At 40.8% G+C, this 21,796-nt stretch overlaps 1 protein-coding gene across 5 annotated transcripts in view; it reads left to right on the top strand.

Moving 5' to 3' along the window:
• oser1 (oxidative stress responsive serine-rich 1) overlaps positions 1–11,397 on the top strand; it is a 53,693-nt gene extending 42,296 nt beyond the window's left edge. For all 5 annotated transcript variants that reach the window (XM_087994723.1, XM_043710856.2, XM_043710857.2 and 2 more), the window contains 2 exons: positions 5,221–5,340; positions 6,949–11,397. In XM_087994723.1, the coding sequence (XP_087850849.1) occupies positions 5,221–5,340; positions 6,949–7,651 (823 nt within the window). In that variant the 3' untranslated portion in view covers positions 7,652–11,397. The remainder of the gene's footprint in view (positions 1–5,220; positions 5,341–6,948) is intronic.
• The last annotated feature ends 10,399 nt before the right edge of the window (positions 11,398–21,796 follow it).

The raw sequence follows: 21,796 nt of genomic DNA, 5'->3' as shown, positions 1-21,796 counted from the left end.
GTATCTGTAAACAGTTGGAAAAGCCTCTAGGTGAATCAGTGCATCTAAATGCAAGCTTTATCTATTTTATCTTCATATTTTGGGTGTCAGTTTGGTGAGAGTAATGAGCTACTCTGAGGGTTGTAGTGCTTTTCTTTTGAGAATTATTGAGTTGCAGCAATTCACCAGATATCACAAAGGGGAATTTAAAGATGTATCAGAATTTTTTTTTAAATTCAGAGGGTGGGAAGTCATCGAAACAGACGATGTAGCAGTGTTTAAGTGACTTTTAGACTGACACGTGAACATGCAGGAAATAGAGGGTTATGTGGACTATGTGCTGGCAAATGGGATCAGTTTAGGAAGGTATCGTGGTGGGCTGAAAGTCCTGTTCCTGTGCTATGCTGTTCTATGATCTACCAAAGTGCACACATCCTTAGCCCAGCACGTAATGTAACTGTAATTTGTTTTAATTATTTCCTTGTCAGTTTGTGGCATTTAGAGATCTGTGATTTAAACCCTGAAATCAAGTCCACTACAATGATAAGAAAAGACTGGTGTATTCCCCTCTCTACCCCTCTCTTTTTCTTCCTGCTCCTTTTTTATTTAAACTCGCTGTTCGATATCCTCCTCTTTACCTTCCGTTCTTGATTCGTATTACACTGTCACGCTGTCAGCTAATCTTGCGAGCTGTCCTGTCTTTCTGAATTTCCTGTTCCTTGGTGCACTTGACCTGTAGCCTTTTTCATCATTTAAAGTTGTGGAAAATTCTCAACTGCAACTATTAGCTACAACTTAAATGCTACTTTTGAGGTCTACACTTATTTGTACTGAAGGAATTGCAGATTAATTGTTACAGCAATCAATACTTTGTTCAATGCTTGTGTTTTTAACATGCTTTTTAACAAAATTTCTAGAATTGGCCTCGAAATGTAAGGGTACATTTTATGACTTAACCCTCCCCAAGTTAGTACATGCTGATGTACGCTCTCTGTACCCCTCACTGTGTTTATCTTGTCAGGCCTGACCATCTTGTTTCACTTCATCCATCTGATTAGTAGATTGCATGAAACATTGTTTCCCATGTAGATTTGGCAGAATAAGGTTAATTGTTCAGAATCTGACGTTACTTCATTATTGGCTGACAAGTGGTACATAATAAATGCAATGACCATCTCCAATAAAAGACAATCTGACCATTTGACATTCAATGCTAGTATCATCTGAATCCCCTGCTATCAATGTCCACGCGATTAAGGTTAACCAAAAACTCAACTGGACTTGCCATTATAAATACAGTACCTACAAGAGCAAGTTAGAAGCTAGGAATACTGTGGAATAACTCCTAACCTGATGCCCTAAACCTGTCCACCATCTACCTGTCACAAGTCAAGAGTGTGATGGAATACTCCACTTGCCTGGATGGGCACAACTCCCAACTACACTAAAAAAGCTTGATACCATCCAGGATAAAGCATCCTGCTGTGTACCATTTACAAGATGCACTGCAGAAATTCACCATAGATCCTTAGATAACACCTTCCAAATCCTTTGCACCTTCATCCAGAAGAGCAAAGGTAGCAGATACATGGAACACCACCACCTGCAGGTTCCTCTCCAAGCCATTCATTATCCTAACATGGGAATATATCGCCATTTCTTCATTGTGGCTGGGTCAATATCCTGGAATTTTCTCCTTTTTGGGTAATGTGGAATAATTAATGACCTAGTTAGTGATCCACTTAGAAGGAGTGGTTACAGTATGGTTGAATTTAGAATACAGATGGAGAGTGTGCAGATAAAATCCAATACCACGATCCTGTGCTTAAACAAGTGAGGTTACAATAGGATGAGGAAGGACTTCTCTAAAGTAGACTGAAAACGCAGATTTTATGGTGGGACAGTTGATGAGCAGTGGAGGACTTTCAAAGCAATTTTTCAAAGTGCTCAGCAATAGTATATTGCATGAAAAAGACTCCCTGTAAGAAAAGGGATAATCTGCTATGGGTGTCTAAGGAAATAAGGGAGGCTATCAAACTGACAAAGGCATACAAAATGGTAAAAATCAGTAGGAAGCTAGAAAATTGGAAGAGCTTTAAAGGTCAACCGAACCACAAAAGGAGCTATAAAGAAAAGATAGAACATGAGGAAAAAACTAGCACAGAATATTAAGACAGATAGAAAAGTTTCTATAAATATATAAAACCAAAAAGGGTGGCTAAAGTAAACGTTAGTCCTTTTTGGGATGAAAAGGGGCATTTAGGTATGGGATATGATGAAATGGCCGAGGCATTGAATAGGTATTTTGTCTGTCTTCACAGTGGAGGCACTAATAATGGGCCAATAATTGACCAAGAGATGAAGGTAGGTGAGGACCTGGAAACGATCATTATCACAGAAGAGGTAGTGTTGGGCAAGATAATGGAGTTAATAGTCTCCTAGAGATGTACAGCATGGAAGCAGACCCTTCGGTCCAACCTGTCCCCGCCGACCAGATATCCCAACCCAATCTAGTCCCACCTGCCAGCACCCGGCCCATATCCCTCCAAACCTTTCTTATTCATATACCTATTCAAATGCCTTTTAAATGTTGCAATTGTACCAGCCTCCACCACATCCTCTGGCAGCTCATTTCATACACATACCACACTGTGTGTGGAAAAAGGTTGCACCTTAAGTCTCTTTTTTATATCTTTTGCCCCTTCACCCTAAACCTATGCCCTCTCGTTCTGGACCCCCCGACCCCAGGGAAAAGACTTTGTCTATTTGTCCTATCCATGCCCCTCATAATTTTGTAAACCTCTATAAGGTCACCCAACAGCCCCAGCCTGTTCAGCCCCTCCTTATACCTCAGATCCTCCAACCCTGGCAACATCCTTGTAAATCTTTTCTGAGCCCTTTCATGTTTCACAACATCTTTCCAATAGGAAGGAGACCAGAATTGCACCCAATATTCCAACAGTGGCCTAACCAATGTCCTGTACAGCTGCAGCATGACCTCCCAACTCCTGTACTCATACTCTGACCAATAAAGGAAAGCATACCAAACGCTGCCTTCACTATCCTATCTACCTGCGACTGCACTTTCAAGGAGCTATGAACCTGCACTCCAAGGTCTCTTCAGCAACACTCCCTAGGACCTTACCATTAAATGTATACGTCCTGCTAAGATTTGCTTTCCCAAAATGCAGCACCTCGCATTTATCTGAATTAAACTGCATCTGCCACTTCTCAGCCCACTGGCCCATCTGATCCAGATCCTGTTGTAATCTGAGGTAACCCTCTTCGCTGTCCACTACACCTCCAATTTTGGTGTCATCTGCAAACTTACTAACTGTACCTCTTATGCTTGCATCCAAATCATTTATGTAAATGACAAAAAATAGAGGGCTCAGCACTGATCCTTGTGATACTCCACTGGTCACAGGCCTCCAGTCTGAAAAGCAACCCTCCACCACCACCCTCTGTCTTCTACCTTTGAGCCAGGGTAGACCAGTCTCCTGATTCTGATGGAATGTGTCACAGGGTACTAAAAGAGATGGCAGGAGGAATAGCAAGTGCATTTGTGATTTTCCAAAACTCTCTGGACTCTGAGACAGTTCCAGCAGATTGGAAAACAGCAAATGTGACACCACTGTTTAAAAAGGGAGGTACACAAAAGCTGAGGAATTATAGACCAATTAGTTTAACTTCTGTAGTGGGGAAGTTGATTCTATTATCAAGAAAGAAATAGTAAGGCATCTAGATAGAAATTGTCCTATTGGGCAGATGCAGCATGGGTTCATGAGGGGTCAGATATGCTTAACTAATCTTTTGGAATACGAAGAAGATATTCTGAACAAGGTGGGCATTGGGGACCCAGTGGATGTGGCGTACTTAGATTTTCAAAAGCCTTTTGACAAGATGCCACACAAGTCTGTTGCATAAAATAAAGATGCATGGCATTACGGGTAAAGTATTAGCCTGAATAGCTGACTAACAGGAAGCAAGAGGATAATGAGGGGATAAATGTGTGCAATTCTGGTTGGCAGTCAGTAAATAGTGGTGTGCCATAGGGAGCAGTGTTGGGACTGCAATTATTCACAATTTATATAGATGACTTGGAGTTAGGGAGCACTTAGTGTCATCTGCAAACTTTGACACACTAAGATGAGTGGCAGAGCAAAGTGTGCGGAGGACTGTGAAACTTTGCAGAGGAGCATAGATACTTTTGAGTCTATTCCATCTCCCAGACCTTTGCTCAATGTTAATAAATGTGAAGTCATCCATTTTGGTGTGAGTAACTGTAAAAAGGGCTATTACTTGAATGGTAAAAAGTTGCAGTGTGCTACTATGCAGAGGGACCTGGTCTGCAGGTATAAGAACTAATTAGGAAGGCAAATGGAATTTTGTCCTTCGTTGCTAAAGAGATTGAGTTTAAAAGCAGGGAGTATATGCTGTAGGTGTACAAGGTGCTGGGGCGGCCACGCCTGGAGTACAGGGTGCAGTTTTGGTCTCCTTACCTGAGAAAGGAGGTGCAGTTTTGGTCTCCTTACTGGCACTGGATGGAGTGTGGAGGAGGCTCACTCGTTTTGATTCTGGAGTTGAGAGGCTTGGTTTATGAGGATAGACTGAGTAGACTGGGATTAGATTCATTCAAATTTAAAAGAATGAGAAGGGGATCTTATGGAAACATAAAATTATGAAGGGAATAGATAAGATAGAAGTAGAGAGGATGTTTCTGCTAGCAGGTGAAACTAGGACAAGAGGGCATCATTTCAAAACTGGGGGAGCAGATTTAGGAATGAAATAGGAACTTCTTCGCCCAGTGAAGTAGTTGCCGCTACTTCAGTAAACGTTTTTAATGCTAAGATAGATTTCTTTTGAACAAAAAAGAATTAAGGGATATGGTGAGAGGGCAGGCAGGTGGAGCTGAGTCCATGAGAAGATCAACTATGATCTTTTTGAGTGATAGAGCAGGCTTGAAGGGCCAGATAGCCTACACCTGCTCCTAGTTCTTATGTCCCTACAGTTCATGGACTGCAGTGGTTCAAGAAAGGCACTACCTTCTCAAGGGCAACTAGGGACAGCAAAGTAAATGCTGGCTGGCCAGCAATGCCCACATTCCATGAATGAATTTTTTTTCAAAAATGCAATTAATGAGACTTGCATTTGAAGTTTACGTGTTGAGAGCTAGTAAAATAAAGTATTGGTAACATGGTAGGATCTTAACATTGCCTTCGTATGTGTTTCCCGTCACAGTGCCGGACCTGCATCAGTCCGTATAAATCCTGAAACAACAACTTCAAGGACATCTGTACGAGGCAGTCCTGATGGAGCTAAACCTAGGACAACGTGTACTTCCAAAGAAAGCTGGCATGGGTAACTATCTGATACTTAGCATTGATTAAATTTGCCTACAGCTTTTTCAAAACCCACTCATATAAGCCAATTCCAGTCTGTGGTTGTATAATATTTCAAATCATTCTCGGCTTGGCTGAAATGTTCATTAATGACAGGTTATTTTAGGGAGAAGTCTGCCTTACCAATTATATTAAAAGTAGCTGCTTTAGGGCACTAGAGTTCAGTATTCTAAACAAATTCCTGCTTTGCCAGCATCCTAATGTTCTAATTCTCAGAACAGAAAAGGAAGACCAGCTAAAAAGGGAGGGGGTGAATCATGCGGTGCAAAGCACAATTTTCTGGGAAAAAAAAACTGGACAAGATATGTGGAATCTCTTAAGCTTCATTCAGATCATATAGGAAAGATAAAGTTCAAAATCTTTGTGTCCACTTTCATTAAACTCCTAACATTTGCAACTAAACAATCAACAAAATTAAAACCATTTTAACCAAATTTGTTGCTTGGTTTTGTGAATGTGACAGTTCTTGGCATTGATTAAGAATATATAGGTGTGCTAAACATTGAACTCTGATTATTTAATACAGACAATGTGCAGAGTTATGGGAAGAAGGCAGGGGAATATCAAAGTTATAATGTTCATTTGGAAAACCAGTTTAGACAGGATGGGCTGATAATCTAACATTTGTGATTGGTAACCCATTCCACTATTTTATAGTGCAACTGCCTCAGCCTCCCCAAAGTCCCACCCATTGCTTGAGAAACCAGTTCACTTGGTGGAATCAAGTATATTGTTATCTGAACTGGAAACTTTGTCCCATTTGAGAGGAACTTTGCATTTTTTTTTACTCTTCTGGCATCTATGTTAAGTTCTTCTAAATGAAATTCAAAACTTAAATTGAGTGAGTGAATTTTTTTTATAATTTTGGACCTGGTTTAAAAAGGTAACATCTAACTGATGACATCACCAGTTGTAATGTGCATCCTTGTTTGTTTGGATTGTGCCCAGGACATGAAAGGTATTATTTTAAGAATGCATTTTTCCGTCTGTCTTTTCTTCTTTCCCTCTCTTTATGAAAAATGTTGGCCACATTTCTGTTCTATGGATTTTGGTAGTCTATACTTGCATCATTTGATCTAAGCCAACAAAATGGAGTTGAGACTTTCCTTGAAATGAACTATCCAATCAAGCTGGTGCTTGCTTGCAGAGGCAGGAAATCAGAAACTGAGTCACCTTCAGAAATGTATGCTTGCGATGTTTGTCAGAACTTTTGCTAGTTAGGATTTAGGTTCAATACCCAGCTCAAGTATAACGTACACTGGTATTCGAGTACATTATTAGAGATGTCACTCCTAAGATGAGACAACTCGCTGACATTCCTCCGTCTATTCAAAAGTTAAAAATGGCAGCAGTAATAGTATCGTGTAGGTAAACATTAGTCTTTATTAAAAAGCTGTCTTGTGTATCTTTATGATACTATTTTCAATGTCAATTTATCCAATAAGTGCAGACTGTAATAGAGTTTTGGACTTTGTAGTTTTTTTACCCAGTAAGAAAGTTAAACCAAATGTTCTAATTTTCTCTCTCCCTGCCTCTCCCCCCATTTCTGGAAAACTCAAATTTCTAGTTCAACTAGAAAGCCAGCTCGAGGAGCCATCAGAACACAGCGACGACGACGTTCCAAATCACCAATTCTTCATCCTCCTAAATTTACCTATTGCAGTTCTGCAACTCCTGCAGCCAGCTGTCCGGTGAAACATAGCAACCAAACAGAGGCCTACCAGACCCTTACTGTCAAACTTCCAAAAGAGTGCTGCAAAGCCGGACAGCCTGAAGATGTGTTTGGTGCTAAAGTTCCAACAGTCTTCTCCTTAGAATCATCAGAAGACTCTGCTGGCAATGGTGCTGAAACTGGCAGCAGCTCCCCACTTGATTCTCCAAAACTGGCATCGGCAGCTGCCCTGGAGTTGAGTCACCCAACCTCTGATTTCCAGTCCCTGTCAAAGCTTCACCAGACCGACCCATGCTGCTGCTCACGAAAGGAGAAATGCTGCTGCAAACGATGGCAAGATGTTGAGGTATACTCCTTCACTGGACTTCGCAACGTCATATCGGAGTGCGAGAGAGGCGTGGCTGAGGTCCGCCAGCGCACATCACCTTGCAGAAGAACTCGGACGGGCTCTGGGGTCTCGGGCTCCCCGCGTTCCTGCTCTGAGGAGGCCAGGACATTTGTTGAAGACATCACAATTGAAGATCTTTCGGGATATATGGAATATTACCTGTACATTCCGAAGAAAATGTCTCACATGGCAGAAATGATGTACACCTAAGAAGAGAAGGATCCTCAATGGTCAATTTATTTACAAACTAATGTGACTGGAATGAAAACAAACTGCAAGGAATACTGGCTTAAAGGAATTATGCAAGACGTAATTTTTGAATTGTTTTTTAACTTTTTTTTCCCCTCACAAACACCCCCCCTCCCCCCCACCACACACACACACACACACACACACTTTTTGTTGGCCCTTGCTATAGTTTGGAGGTTTTGTAAGTCACAAGTAAAAACATGAAGCTGTTAGACTAATATTTTTTTGAGGACGCAGGCTGAAGATGTCTGAAATTAATTGTTTACATAATAAAGTCAGCAAGCAACCTGATCAGCAAAATTGATCGCATTCATACATGACGTTCAGGGCAGAGAGATGACTTGTTCTAGCAAAAGAAGGAATGTGTTGTAGGGATAGAGGTTACTGACTGCTTGCAGCCAGTCAACTAGGTGAATATTGTCCTACAATAGAAAAATGCACTAACTCCCATCAGTTTAGAATTTTAAAGCTGCATTGCTGTATAAATTTTGTCTCGTGATTTCAAATGAACTCTGTGTGACAGCCATTTCTAATGACTCACTTTCCTGTGAGTATTAAACTGAGTAGAGCTCAAATCTTGTGTCCTTTACTCCTCTGAGCAGAATAAAATTTTATTTTCGTTGAGAGGAGAGGTATGGGGATGAGTATTGCCTTGTTTTAATTTATTTGCAGAAGTTGGGTGAATCCAGTAGATTAGACCCTAAACTTTCTAAACATAGCACCATGCAAAATGTTTGCACATATCTCAGCAGCTTCAGAAGTATTTCTGCTACGTTTTTGAGGCATGCAAATCCAACATTGCAGTTTCAAAAAAGTTGCACTTGACTAGAGGGTGCCAAAATGACGAACTGCTTTGAACCCAAGGTCACCTCTTGTGTTTTTCTTCCTTTGGGAATATGACAGAGGGTCACCAGTACCATATTGAATGGTGGCTTAAAGAAAAGTTTGCGTCGGCTCTGAATTTTAACACTGTAAAATTCACTGGAACCACTCGAAAGAGAGCTTGTAATCTGATCTATGTTTGTGATAAATTAAATTAAACTAAGCTATTACAGTAGCTAAATTAAAGTCATTGGTAAGTATTTAGTGCTGCCTTTTACCATTTGAGAAATGGCTTGAAGTCCGACCCTATAGAGGGATAAAGACGCTTTGTCTCATTCGTCCACTTTTGGGAGTGTTTCTCCAGTTTCTGTTCAATGTTTAAGTTGCCTCCAGTAGTACCAGAGAAGTGGCTATTATCAAAAGATAAAAAAAGGTTCAGTGGGTAGCCCTTCTAAGGTGCGTTGAGTAATTTTAGAAAAGGATTTTTTATTTTTTTTTTGTTCCCTCTTTCTTCCCCATTTCCCCACTACCATCATAATGTATTGGACTGGTCAGGCTCTTGCTCAGCTGCATGCAAATTCCCATTATAATTATTAACTATTAGGAGAATGATTTACCTAAATAAACTTTTATGGTATACAAAACTGAGGACTGAATGACAGTATTGCTATCTGACTAATCAATTATATATTCATGATGCACATTAATTATACTGCACCTATATTTTGTGCTCTTGTTTATAAGTCCATTTATAGGGGTGCTAATCCATTTTGAGAGAGACCTTTGCTAGTGTCAGCTCTTCATGATATCAGCAGCTATGTTGTTGCATGGCAGCCATTAGTGCTTTGTTTTGGGAGTTGTTTACCAGGTGTTCAATATTGGATTAAGATTAAAATTGCAATTACAGTCGGTTCTGCTATACTGCGCATTTCTTCAATGTGAATTGGCTATAACGTTGAACAATTTAGACCATTACTTGTAGAGCATGAACTTTCCTTATCTGTATGGCTATGATGTGATTCCAATCCCATTGGTTTAAATGGCGAGGCAATAGAGCGATTTTCTTATAAAGTGGGAACGGAACTATTGTGTGATACCAGAGCAGACTGTACCTGATGCCACCTCTGACCTGATCTAATCCAAACAGTACCCTCCAGTTTTTGAAGAGCCTCATTTTGAAGTTTTCTGCTCTGGTTAGGTTTTTTTTTGAGTGAGTGGCAGAGTAAAGGAAGCAAAGGAATGCTCCTGAGTAGTTTCATCTGTTGAGTTAGGTGGTCTCTGCTGCACAGCAGTGAAATGCTGTGGTTGACTCTGTTACTCTTAGATTATGTTTGTGTGTGCATGTAATCCCATTGCAGTTGTTTACACTCCTGGATTACAGGGATCAGGGGAGAAATTTGAAATAGTAAAAATTTGAAGAAAGTGCAATGCTGAAAACTGATCTAATTTGGAAAAATTAGTTTGAGTATTTTGTCCACTCTGTCTGTTTGCATTGTGACTCATCACAGTTTGAGCTGAGTCTGTTTTAAATTTAATCATTTCCAATTTCCTGTTTTAAAACTCGCTTGAAGAGAAGATAAACTGCACTAATATGTTCTATTGAGTATTAAAACCATCTCCTCCATGGTAGTTCTCAAATATAGTTAATTGTAGTAACAGTTTTGAAGTAGTCTGAGTACTCTGGATCTACAAATGCCATTTGTCTGTCTTACACTAAAAGAATTTGAATTTGCATTTGCATCATTTTGAATTGACAAGTTGAACTTAGCTCTGTGAAAAGATGGAAGTCTTTGTGTCTCTGAAGCTCTGTTAATTTCATGTTTTGGAATAAATTTCAGATTTCTTTTATTCAACTGCCTCTTTTTTTGCTTTTTAATTGGAGTGGTGGCTTGATAGAGATCCTTGACCTATGTCTTCTCAGGCTGAGGTTCCTCTTGCTGTAGTGGTTATGGTTTGACCACTTATTGGGTGAAGCCTCTTTACAGTAGAGGAAAGTTGTAAAGTAATGCAGCTTTAATTTTGTAAACACCCTGGGTGTGGGAATCAGCCACAAATTTGGCATGTAATTTCCAGTCCTTTATTTTCCTGAAAAGGCTGCAGGGTGGTTTGATGCAAACAAGTGAGGGTCATTTCACGGAGCAGTTCATAGTCAACTAGAATGTAGCCAGTTTTGAGTTCTAAATTGAAAACTTTATCTCTAATAGTATTTGTAACTTATACAAGCTCACCATTTGTTAATGGTTAGTGTCTATTTTTTCCCCAGCTCTATCCTGTTCCCTCTGGACACCACTTTTTCAAAAATAAAGCATCAATATGATTCACTATATGCTTATATGATGTGCCAAAATTGCTGTAAGGTTGAAAGCTAAATTCAGAAAAACACATTGACAAGGTTGATGACAGATACAGAATGCATTTGGGTTTTAAATACAACAGTGTAAAATTAAAGTCTTATTTTTTGAAAATGTATTTCAACTTTGTGTAATAGTTTAATGATTTGTGCTGCCTAAACCTACAATCCATTGAAATTTGAGAACCGCTTCCCTGTTCTTGCAATGTATTTCAAAGGTTTCAGTACTGTGGTGCAGTTCTAATAACTTCCATCCCTAGGTGGTGCTGTTTGCCATGTGTTTACATGATGCTTAACTTGCTATATTCATAGCTCAAATTAGGTGGCAAACTCTCCAAGCAGATTTCAGAAACTACTTTCTCTGAAGTGCAGTAAAATTCCAAGCTCCCACTTGTGAAACCTACAGCAGTTCTCTTGATAGAGTTATTATGGATTGATGTGTAAAAGTGTTCACGGTGTAGACTGCGGCATGATATCCTCTGAACTGTACAAAAGTGTGATGTTACCTGAATTATAAAATTTGCTGCTTACTGTTCGGTGTTTGATTGGAGTTTTATTTTTAATTCGTCCACTCAGATGTTTTTATCTTGTACTTGGACCTACAGATTTCAATAATTGAGCTCTCCTTGACAGAAACATCATAGATAGTTAGCAAATAAAAATGCTTAGCATGTATAGGCATGTCATGACTGTCATCAGCCTGTTAATTGCCTTTCAGATAGGAACTAGATCTTGAATATCTATGTGCTTTAACTGCCATTGGAACCTTCTGGATCCTGCATCTTCACTAAGAAATGAGCACATAGCCACACAACAGTGCTGCCCTCCATTTTCAAAATGGTTGTAATGGAAAGGTAATTGCAGAAGATGGCATTGAAGTGGGTGGAAGAATTTTAATTTATTAACATGAGGGAGGCAGTGACTGGGATGTTGAGGCAGGAGATTTGTTTATGCATATTAAGTATTTCACAATCAAATCTGCATTGTTGTATCTTTCCTAAAAAAAATAGAAACTCCAAGTAGTTTTCATCCAGTATCTAACTTGGATTGCCATGTTGTCTAGATTCTTAGTTTGGCACAGTTAATTGAACAGTGTCACAGTTCTATAAAGGCTGTCAAAGCCCTGTTTACATTTTTCCAGAATCCTGGTCTGGTACTGTCTTTCCCACTTTATAGTGAGTGTTCTACGCATTATAAATAAAATGAACTGAATGTTTGATTAATGAAGTCACCATGTCTTTGTATTGGTGGGCAGACCACTCAGTGAAATAAGGCTTATGTCTGAAACGTCAATTCTCCTGCTACTCTGATGCTGCCCGACCTGCTGAGCTTGTCTAGCGCCCCACTTTTCGACTTGGTGAAACATTGTATGAGAGAGGCTATATTGTATGAAACTGAATATTTGAGTTAAATTGGTAGGGAACCTTTTTTTAAAAAAAGTGCTGTTTTACTTAATTCATTCTGACAACTTTTCTGTATAAAATGGTTTTGGCTCCTGTTAGCATAACTTTTTTTTTAACTCAAGTTATTTCTCTAACTTATCAGTAGATGTAGGATCTCATTGGACGAAATTCCCTTCTTTCACATCACCCAAGTGTGCAATCATTGAGATTTCCTCGTATCAAATTTTGTTTAATTCCGTATAAGGTGCCTGTGAATGCTTTGCTATGACAAAGATGGGATGTAAATGCAAGTTGTTCAATTTTCTTTCGATCATAAGACTTGTGCGATTCTATTATCTGGCTTGGTTTAATAAACCTATCCTATGAGAAATTTAACAATCTCCTTTGAAATTGTCTTTTGATGCCCAACCATAACAGCTTTTAAAAGTGATTTGGATTTTCAGTACCTGTTATGTGAAGATATGCTTCTTGACATAAGCACATTCCAAATTTTCCCATGCCTTTGTCTCTGATCTTGTTGATTAATTGCATTGATATTCTGACTGAATCTGAAACTTGACTTGATGAATGGTGACAACTGTTTATTGAATCCTCCTTTCATCTCTATGCTTCCTAAACTAACAGTACTGTATCCATATTGCGCTTGCACCTTCATTGCTTCAAATGTCTCACTTTCCCAGCCCCCTGTCCTCATTGAATACTTCACACTCCAGTTACCCAGTTTTCTTTCAGCTCTGCAGCGAGTGACTCGTCCTCAAATCAATCATCTACCTTTACTCCTTCATCTCAGAATTCAGTGACCTCCAGTCAACCCTAAAAACTCTGCCTTTGTCCACTTTTTTTTTTGCCCATTTACTTATGCAATGTCACCATTTGGCTTTTTGACATGCTTGTTTACACCATTGCTGACCACCTTGTAATGTTCACTTTTCTGGGTTCTCATCTAAAACATGAACCTTGATTATTTAAGATGCAAGATGAGGAATTGTTGCAAGCCTTTAGAATTCTCCAGAGAGCTGTAGACAATTGATTATTCTCAAATCAAAAAATCAAGGGATAAGGCAGGCAAGTGGAGATCAGCTGTTTTCTTTTAAAATGTCAGCATGTTCAGCCTATTTCTGTTCAATGGTATTAATAGTGTGGCTTAACTATTTATTAAATGGAAAGCTATAGTCTGATCAGGGGAGTGACTGCATTCATTGATAATCATTGTTTTCCCTTAAGACATTCAACGTACAACTGCACAGAAGGGTTATTCAACTCATTACGTCTGTGCTGGCCTTTTGAAAGAGCTATCTAATTAGTTCCACTCTCCATAGCCCAGCAAATATTGTGCACAAACATAATAAAAATGTTGATGTACACCTAGTGGTTTCAGTAGAGGTGCTATTTCATTGGGGTGTACCAGATGGAAATACTACAGAACTAGTGTTTACAAAGTTTCAATAAGGCTTTTGTAGTAAAGAAAAGGAAGACTGTATTTGTATTCCTGATTTTCATCTAGTATAGTAAAATACCGCCTCTGTGAATACAGGGATTCACGATTGATAAGTTTAAAAATATGGCACTAGGTCCAGGTGATATCTGGACTTGTTTGTAATGATTTTCTTAGAGATTACATGAGAGTGTTTGGTAGTGATGTTCTGACCCCTGTGCTGTGTGGAAGGGTTAATAAATCGACTTGTGTTTTCATGCTGCTTGATTTTGTACATTTATTGATGTTGCTTTCCTGAGACGGGAATATGAGCTGGTAATCTGTATTAATTTAGTATAAGTTTCTACAAAATTAGTAGAGTACACATTATTGCATTCGTAACTTGCCGTACTGTTGATCTAAAATTTAATGGCATTATTGTGAATGTGATTTTGCGCAGCTAATTAATCTTGTAGTCTTATTATAGTGGATTGCAACAATATGTAACACTAACTTCATTTTTCTAAATGAAACATCTTTTATTTAACATGCCCTGTTTTAAAACTAGGCTTTTTAATCTTATGTCAATCAAATGTACATTTTAATTAAAAAAAAATAAATCTGCAGAAATAGATACCACATCAAGACTTGAAAGGAGCAGGTCATGCTTTCCCAATTCTGATCTAGACTGTTCCTTCCTGCAGTTGCCAAAGAAATGTGACACTCACTGTCACCTGGCACATAGTCTTGTATAGTTAAACATTTTGTTATTTTTCTATCATTCTGTCATGATGGTTATTATTTTACTGCTCCATGACTAAGTATTACCTAATCTTAGTTATGGTGAGTACACGCTTTTGAAGTCCTTTGAAAACCATTCTTTATATGTTGTGTTCAGTACCACATCAAACATAAGGCACACAGTATTGCATTGCATTCTTTTCACCACATCTTCATTCCATGTATGTATACCTCCACCCTAATGGTGCCTAGTGTCCCTCAAACTAGGTAAACACATAGGCTCATTGCTGAGCTCCCTTTAATCAGCACCTCCTACCCCTACACACTATATCAACCTGCCGTTATGTTCAACCTTGACTTGGTGAGTAGAAAGTTGTGGGTTCAAGCCCAACTCCAAAGACTTGTACAAAATCTAACCTGACACTCCCAATGTAGCATGAGGGAACACTGTTGCTGGAGCAGTTGTTTCAGATTTTAAAATGAGGACTTGACTGTTCCTTTTGGGTTAATTTGTTTTGTTAAACAATTTTTTGATAAACAGCAAGGTTGTTCTTTTCTAATATCCTGGCCGTAGAGTTGTCCAGCACAGAAACAGACCTTTTGCTCCAACTTGTCCATGCCCACCAGATAATCATATCTGACCTAGTCCCATTTGCCAGCATTTGGCTCCTATCCCTCTCAAACCTTGATATTCATATACCCATCCAGATGCCTTTTTAAATGTTATCATTGTGCCAGACATTTGTACCACTTCCTGTGGCAGCTCATTCCATACATGCACCATCCTCTGTGAAAATGTTGTCCCTCAGGTCCTTTCTAACTCTCTCCCCTCTTACCTTTAAAAACTATGCCCCTTAGTTTTTGATTTCCCCCCCCCCCCCCCCCCCAACCCTAGGTAAAAGATCTTTTGCTATTCATCCTATTCATGCCCCTCATGATTTGTAAACCTCAGCATGTGAAACCTCAGTCTCCGAGTTGCAGAGAAAAAGGCTCCAGCCTATATTCAGCCTCACTCTGTAATTCAAACCCTCTGGCAATGTGCTAGTAAATCTGTTCTGCACCCTTTTGAAGTTTAACAGCATCCTTCCGATAGAATGGCATCCAGAATTGTATACAATATTCTAAAAGTGGCCTCACTCTTGTTCTGTGCAGCTCCACCATGACTTCCCAATTCCTATACTCTAATGTACTGACCAATGAAGGCAAGTGTGCCAAATGTCAGTTTCACCATACAGTCTACTTGTGACTCCACCTTTAAGGACCAATGCACCTGCGCACCTAGATCTCTTGGTTTGGCAACACTCCATGGACCTATTATTAACTGCCCTGGTTTGCCTTACCAAAATGCAACACCTCGCATTTATCTAAATTAAACTTAATCTGCCACTCCTTGGTCCATTCTTCTTCAAAGTCCACTACAGCACCTAGTTGGTGTCTTGGAGTCAGAGATGTACAGCAAGGAAACAGACCCTTCGGCCCAACCTGTCCATGCCGACCAGATATCCCAACCCACTCTCTAGTCCCACCTGCCAGTACCCGACCCATATCCCTCCAAACCCTTGCTATTCGTATACCCATCCAAATGCCTCTTAAATGTTGCAATTGTACCAGCCTCCTCCACATCCTCTGGCAGCTCATTCCATACACGGACCACCCTCTGTGTGGAAAAAGTTGCACCTTAGGTCTCTTTTATATCTTTCCCCTCTCACCCTAAACCTATGCCCGCTACTTCTGGACTCCCCGACCCCAGGGAAAAGACTTTGCCTATTTATCCTATCCATGCCCCTCATAATTTTGCAAAACTCTATTAGGTCACCCCTCAGACTCTGACGCTCCAGGGAAAACAGCCTCAGCCTCTCCCTATACCTCAAATCCTCCAACCCTAGCAACATCCTTGTAAATCTTTTCAAGTTTCACAACATCTTTCCGATAGGAAGGAGACCAGAATTGCACGCAATATTCCAACAGTGGCCTAACCAATGTCCTGTACAGCCGCAACATGCCCCCACAACTCCTGTACTCAATACACTGACCAATAAAGGAAAGCATACCAAACGCTGCCTTCACTATCCTATCCACCTGCAACTACACTTTCAAGGAGCTATGAACCTGCACTCCAAGGTCTCTTTGTTCAGCAACACTCCCTAGGACCTTATCATTAAGTGTATATGTCCTACAAAGATTTGCTTTCCCAAAATGCAGCACCTCACATTTATCTGAATTAAACTCCATCTGCCACTTCTCAGCCCATTGGCCCATCTGGTCCAGATCCTGTTGTAATCTGAGGTAACCCTCTTCGCTTTCCACGACACCACCAATTTTAGTGTCATCTGCAAACTTACTAACTGTACCTCTTATGCTCTCATGCAAATCATTTATGTAAATGACAAAAAGTACAGGACCCAGTACGATCCTTGTGGCACTCCACTGGTCACAGGCCTCCAGTCTGAAAAACAACCCTCCACCACCACCCTCTGTCTTCTACCTTTTGAGCCAGTTCTGTATCCAAATGGCTAATTCTCCCTGTATTCCATGAGATCTAACCTTGCTAATCAGTCTCCCATGGGGGACCTTGTCGAATGCCTTCCTGAAGTCCATATAGATCACATCTACTGCTCCGCCGTCATCAATCGTCTTTGTTACTACATCAAAAAACTCAATCAAGTTTGTGAGACATGATTTCCCATGCACAAAGCCACGTTGACTATCCCTAATCAGTCCTTGCCTTTCCAAATACATGTACATCCTGTACCTCAGGATTCCCTCCAACATGCCCACCACTGAGGTCAGGCTCACCGTTCTATAGTTCCCTGGCTTGTCTTTACCGCCCTTCTTACAGTGGCACCACATTAGCCAACCTCCAGTCTTCCGGCACCTCCCGTGACTATCGATGATACAAGTATCTCAGCAAGAGGACCAGCAATCACTCCTCTAGCTTCCCACAGAGTTCTCGGGTACACCTGATCAGGTCCTGGGGATTTATCCACCTTTATGCGTTTCAAGACCTCCAGCACTTCCTCCTCTGTAATCTGGACATGGTATGGTCGTTCGAAAAGCAACCTTTTACCATAACTCTTCTGCGGATTACTCAACTAACCTCATTTAATCACAAATGATAAAAATACAGCTGACCCCAGCGCTGTTCCTTGTCACACTGCTAGTCTCAGTTCGAAAAGTAACCTTCTACCATAACTCTGTCTCCTACCTTCAAACCAATTTTGTGTCCAGTTGTCTAGCTCCCCTGGATCTCATGATTTAACCTTTACTAACCAGTCTACTATCTGAAACTTTGTCGAGTGCTTTTGCTGAAGGCCATACAGACTATGTCTACCCCTCTGCCTCCTTCAATCTTTCTTGTCACCTCTTCAAAAAATTAAGTTATTGAGACATGGCTATCCTTCAACCAGCACTCAAAAAAAAAAGCCCTACCTGGTGTACATGTTTCCTACACAAAAGCAGTGATATGTCACTGTTATTTCAGTGGGTCTCTCTTCTAATTTATAGTACCTCTGAGCAACAATATGACCACCACAAATACAGATATCGGGATGGTCACGAAGGCCATTTTTTTTTCACCCTCCTGGAGGAAATAGGGAGAAACTGTTTCAGATCTTAAAACCAGAATGAGAGGACCCGTTCTTAATGTGTTTGGAAAAGTTTTTTTTGACCAATGTTTTGGGACTGGAATGTGCGGCCTGGAGGTGAACAGGAGGCTGTTCAGTTGAGGCATTCGTGAAGGTGTTGATGTTTTCTCGTCAAATAATAGAGGTTAAGAACTTTGAGTAAGATGGCAGAGGAGTAGGGCTTCGGAACCTGGGGCCAATCTGCTCTAAACATTTTTTTATTTTCTCTTCTGCCTACCTCTTGGTGAAGAGCACAGTCACGGCGATAGCATCGGCAGCAGCAAGCCGGTCCAGCAGCTCAGCCTTATGGTGGTGAGTTTGAGTTCCCGGCCACGTCTGCATCCAGCACTGATTCATGGAGGCAGCGGAAACTAGTTTTGGCCCAATACAAGTCCCCGCAGATGAATCGGTGAGGTGTGCCCAAAGCAGGTGGCGAAAGAGAGTTTGGGCTGATGTGGTACCTGGCAGAATCAGCAGCATCTGCATTGGTGAGGTCTGCCAAGGGAGTTGGTGAAGGCAAGATGGTGCCTGAGAGCGATGACATTTGTTTTGGCAGCGCAGTGAAGGGGACACACTCCTGGTCACCTGGCCTGTGATGCGCACTTAACAACAAGACTAAAGTTGGAAACTTTTTATTTAATTTTTTCTGCCTTTAAATGTTCTATGTTTTGCTTTATTTTTCAGCATTGTAAGATGTCGCCATTCTCAGCACCACTACACAACACTATCTTGTTACTAGGTAAGTATGACAATAAATCATGTAAAGATAGGGAGAATGGCATGAAGTCACAAGGCTCATTTGGAGAGCTGATGTGCAAAATGATTAAACAAATGTCTGCCTGCATCTCAACACTTGAAATTCAGAGAATTAGAGTTTGTTTCCAAGTCCCGTTCCAAAGATTATCAAAGAAATCCAAACTGACAGACTTATTTCAGTCTGAGTGCAGCTTTGGGCCGAATTCTGAGAAGTGTCAAAAGAGGGTTTTTAATCTGTAAGCTCCAACATGTTCTGTGCAATTCGCTGCTGCCTTTGTCATGGGTGACGACTGATTCAGATCTTAGTAGAAAATAAAATGCAGCAGATGTTGGAAATCTGAAATAAAAACAAAAGACACCGGAATATGCTTGCTGCTTCTGGTCGTAACTGTGTAGAAAGAAAGTGAACATTTCATGAGTTTTGATTTCAGGCCATAGGCAAAACTTACACTTCTCCTTTCCTCAATACAACTGCAATGTTAGTATTCGAAAGTTATAAGATTGAATGTTCTGGATGAGTAGCAGGAATTACAAGAGAATGTTTTGTATTGAGTTTGGAAGCTGCCAACTTGTTGCGTTAACTGTCTTCAGTTTTGAAGTTTTCTTGTGTGCTTGGATCCATGCTGGCGAATGGCAGAAGTCGCCTTCATTTATTTTCCTTTTTTTTTAATCCCTTCTTTTAGCACTCATCATGTGTGTATGTGCAGGTGTCGGACAGTGAAGAACAAGTGTGTAAATCTTTAATCAATTTCCACCACCAGGAAAAAAGGAAACACCCGAGTGGCCAGTGACCAGCAGTGCCCTTCTCAAAGGGTAATGCTGCATGATCAAACAGTGAAGGGGAAGGCAGGGATTAAATCAAAATTGAGTTGGAGGGGGAAATAATACACTGCACACCCTGCAGGGCCCAACATTCCCTGAAAATCTTGAGGGTGGTGGTAGACGCCGTGTGCTCCTTCTCCAGAGACACCAGGGCTCTGACATTGCCTGCCCCTCTTTCAAAGTTATTGGCCCTAACGACCCCCTCCACGGCCCGCTGCCTGGACCTGCCTATGGCCACTTTGGCTAGGGCCCAAGAGCAGACCCACAAGGAGGTCCTCTGACCTACCCTTCCCCCTCCACACCAGTGCACAAAGATCAGGAGCATGGGACTGAAGTGCAACCAAAAACAGGATAAGGTTTTTGAGGAAATCAAAATGGGAGTGCAAGCACCCACACCCAATATATATAGCTGGTCCATGGACTCAGTAGCACCACAGAAGCAGTTGGGCTGGGAGTCCATGAACCACCGCAATTTGCGGTTGCAGGGGACTTGCTGCGTGCAGCACCCTCCACCCCAGATCCCTGAGAGAAAGGGGGAGGACTCCCGCATCGGGAGCCCTCCATTGGAGATCCCCACCGCCCAGTGGCAAATGGGCATGCCAAGGCGTGTCCGGGCGGTGGATGGCGTGCAGCAATGGTCAATACAGGGCCTGCTATTTTATGTCCCTAAAAGGGGCAAAACTAAAACTCTAGAGGCGGCTTAGATTGTGGGACACAGGTTCCTGCTGGAAGTACAGGTCCTTGTGACCAATGTGAAATAGAAGTTGCCTTATCAGTTACATCCTGCCAGCTTTCAGCACACATGATTCCAATTATCAATGTTATACGATGGCTATTTCTTCCCTCACTACTTGTGCTTCAGCAGAATATCATTAAATTTGATGGTATGCAGGTTAGAAACTTTGGCCTGAACTTGACTGTTTAGTAGCAAAGCAGTCATGCAGGGCATGGATACAATGAATAGCAAAAGTCTTTTCCTTAGCGTGGGGAGTTCAGAACTAAGGTGAGGGGAGAAAGATTTGAAAGGGATCTGAGGGTCAACTCTTTCTCGTAGGAACGTTTCATCTGTGGAATGAACTGCCAGAGGAAGTGGTGGGTGCAGGTACAGTTACAACATTTAAAATACTTTTTAACGAATAGAAGAGGTTTCCTGATATATGGGCGAAACGCAGATAAGTAGGCCTAGTTTGGTTTGGGAAACTTGGTCAGCATGGACAAATTGGACCGCACTGTATGTCTGTTTCTGTGCTGTGAGACTCTAAATCACACCACTATGGTGCCACCCTTCCACTCACCAACATCAGCAATACTTAAACTGCCAGGGCCGCCTTTTCAACTTCCAAAGATAGCACCATATTTGAATCCCAGCAATGCACCTATCCACCACTGTCAGCCTCGAATAGTCTCCACCCTATGCAGAGGGAGAGAATCTGAAAAGCAATAGTTTGGGGTCTCCTGAAGTCACAGGAGGCAATATATAAATTAAAGTTCCTTCAGTTTGAAAAGCCACTGCACTTGCTTCCAAAGTGGAAATAACAGAAATTGAATTGCATGCCTGTACTTGCTAGCTGAGTGTGTTTTATCTGTTTGTGGTTTTGGAGAGTCGCTTTCTTTTTTTAAAAAAAACACCGTCTAAAATATAAGAGAGGGAAAAAAAAATTGATGCTGATGACTCAAGTTTTGGACCAGGCCCGACTCTAGAAGGTTTGCATTAGCTGCTTGTGGTTCGTGCTTTTTGATTTAATAACTATCCTTGGAATTTTTCTCAATACTCAGGCCACAAATCTACTATCGCGCTGTTTTGGTTGCTCTGTCTGAATAGCTGTATTCAATTTCAGTATGGGTTTAGGAATGTGCAAGAAATTTTGGATTGTGCATATAAAAGTGATATTATGTGAATAACTACCTTGCTTGTGTTTTGTTCTCTTATTAATCAAGAATCATGGCTTTTTAGCCTTCTCAATTGCATCCTGCCACCTTCGAAGATTTGTATACATATTCCAGCAAGTATCTCTGCTACTTGACCATTTTTAAATTGAATCATTTGGTTCATATTGTCTTTCCTCACTCTTGATTGAAGGATAAATGCTGACAATTTTGTTTTTTGTTTGAAGAAAACAGGAAATCATAATGCCATCTAATGGTTTGCACAATCCTACCCTTAGCAGTTTTTTT

The sequence above is a fragment of the Chiloscyllium plagiosum genome, unplaced genomic scaffold (assembly GCF_037043375.1).
Source record: "Chiloscyllium plagiosum isolate Xiang-an unplaced genomic scaffold, Cpla_swu_hap1 HiC_scaffold_15, whole genome shotgun sequence".
NCBI lineage: Eukaryota > Metazoa > Chordata > Chondrichthyes > Orectolobiformes > Hemiscylliidae > Chiloscyllium > Chiloscyllium plagiosum.
Note: the sequence above shows the minus strand (reverse complement) of the source record. Positions and strands in the feature narration are given on the sequence as shown.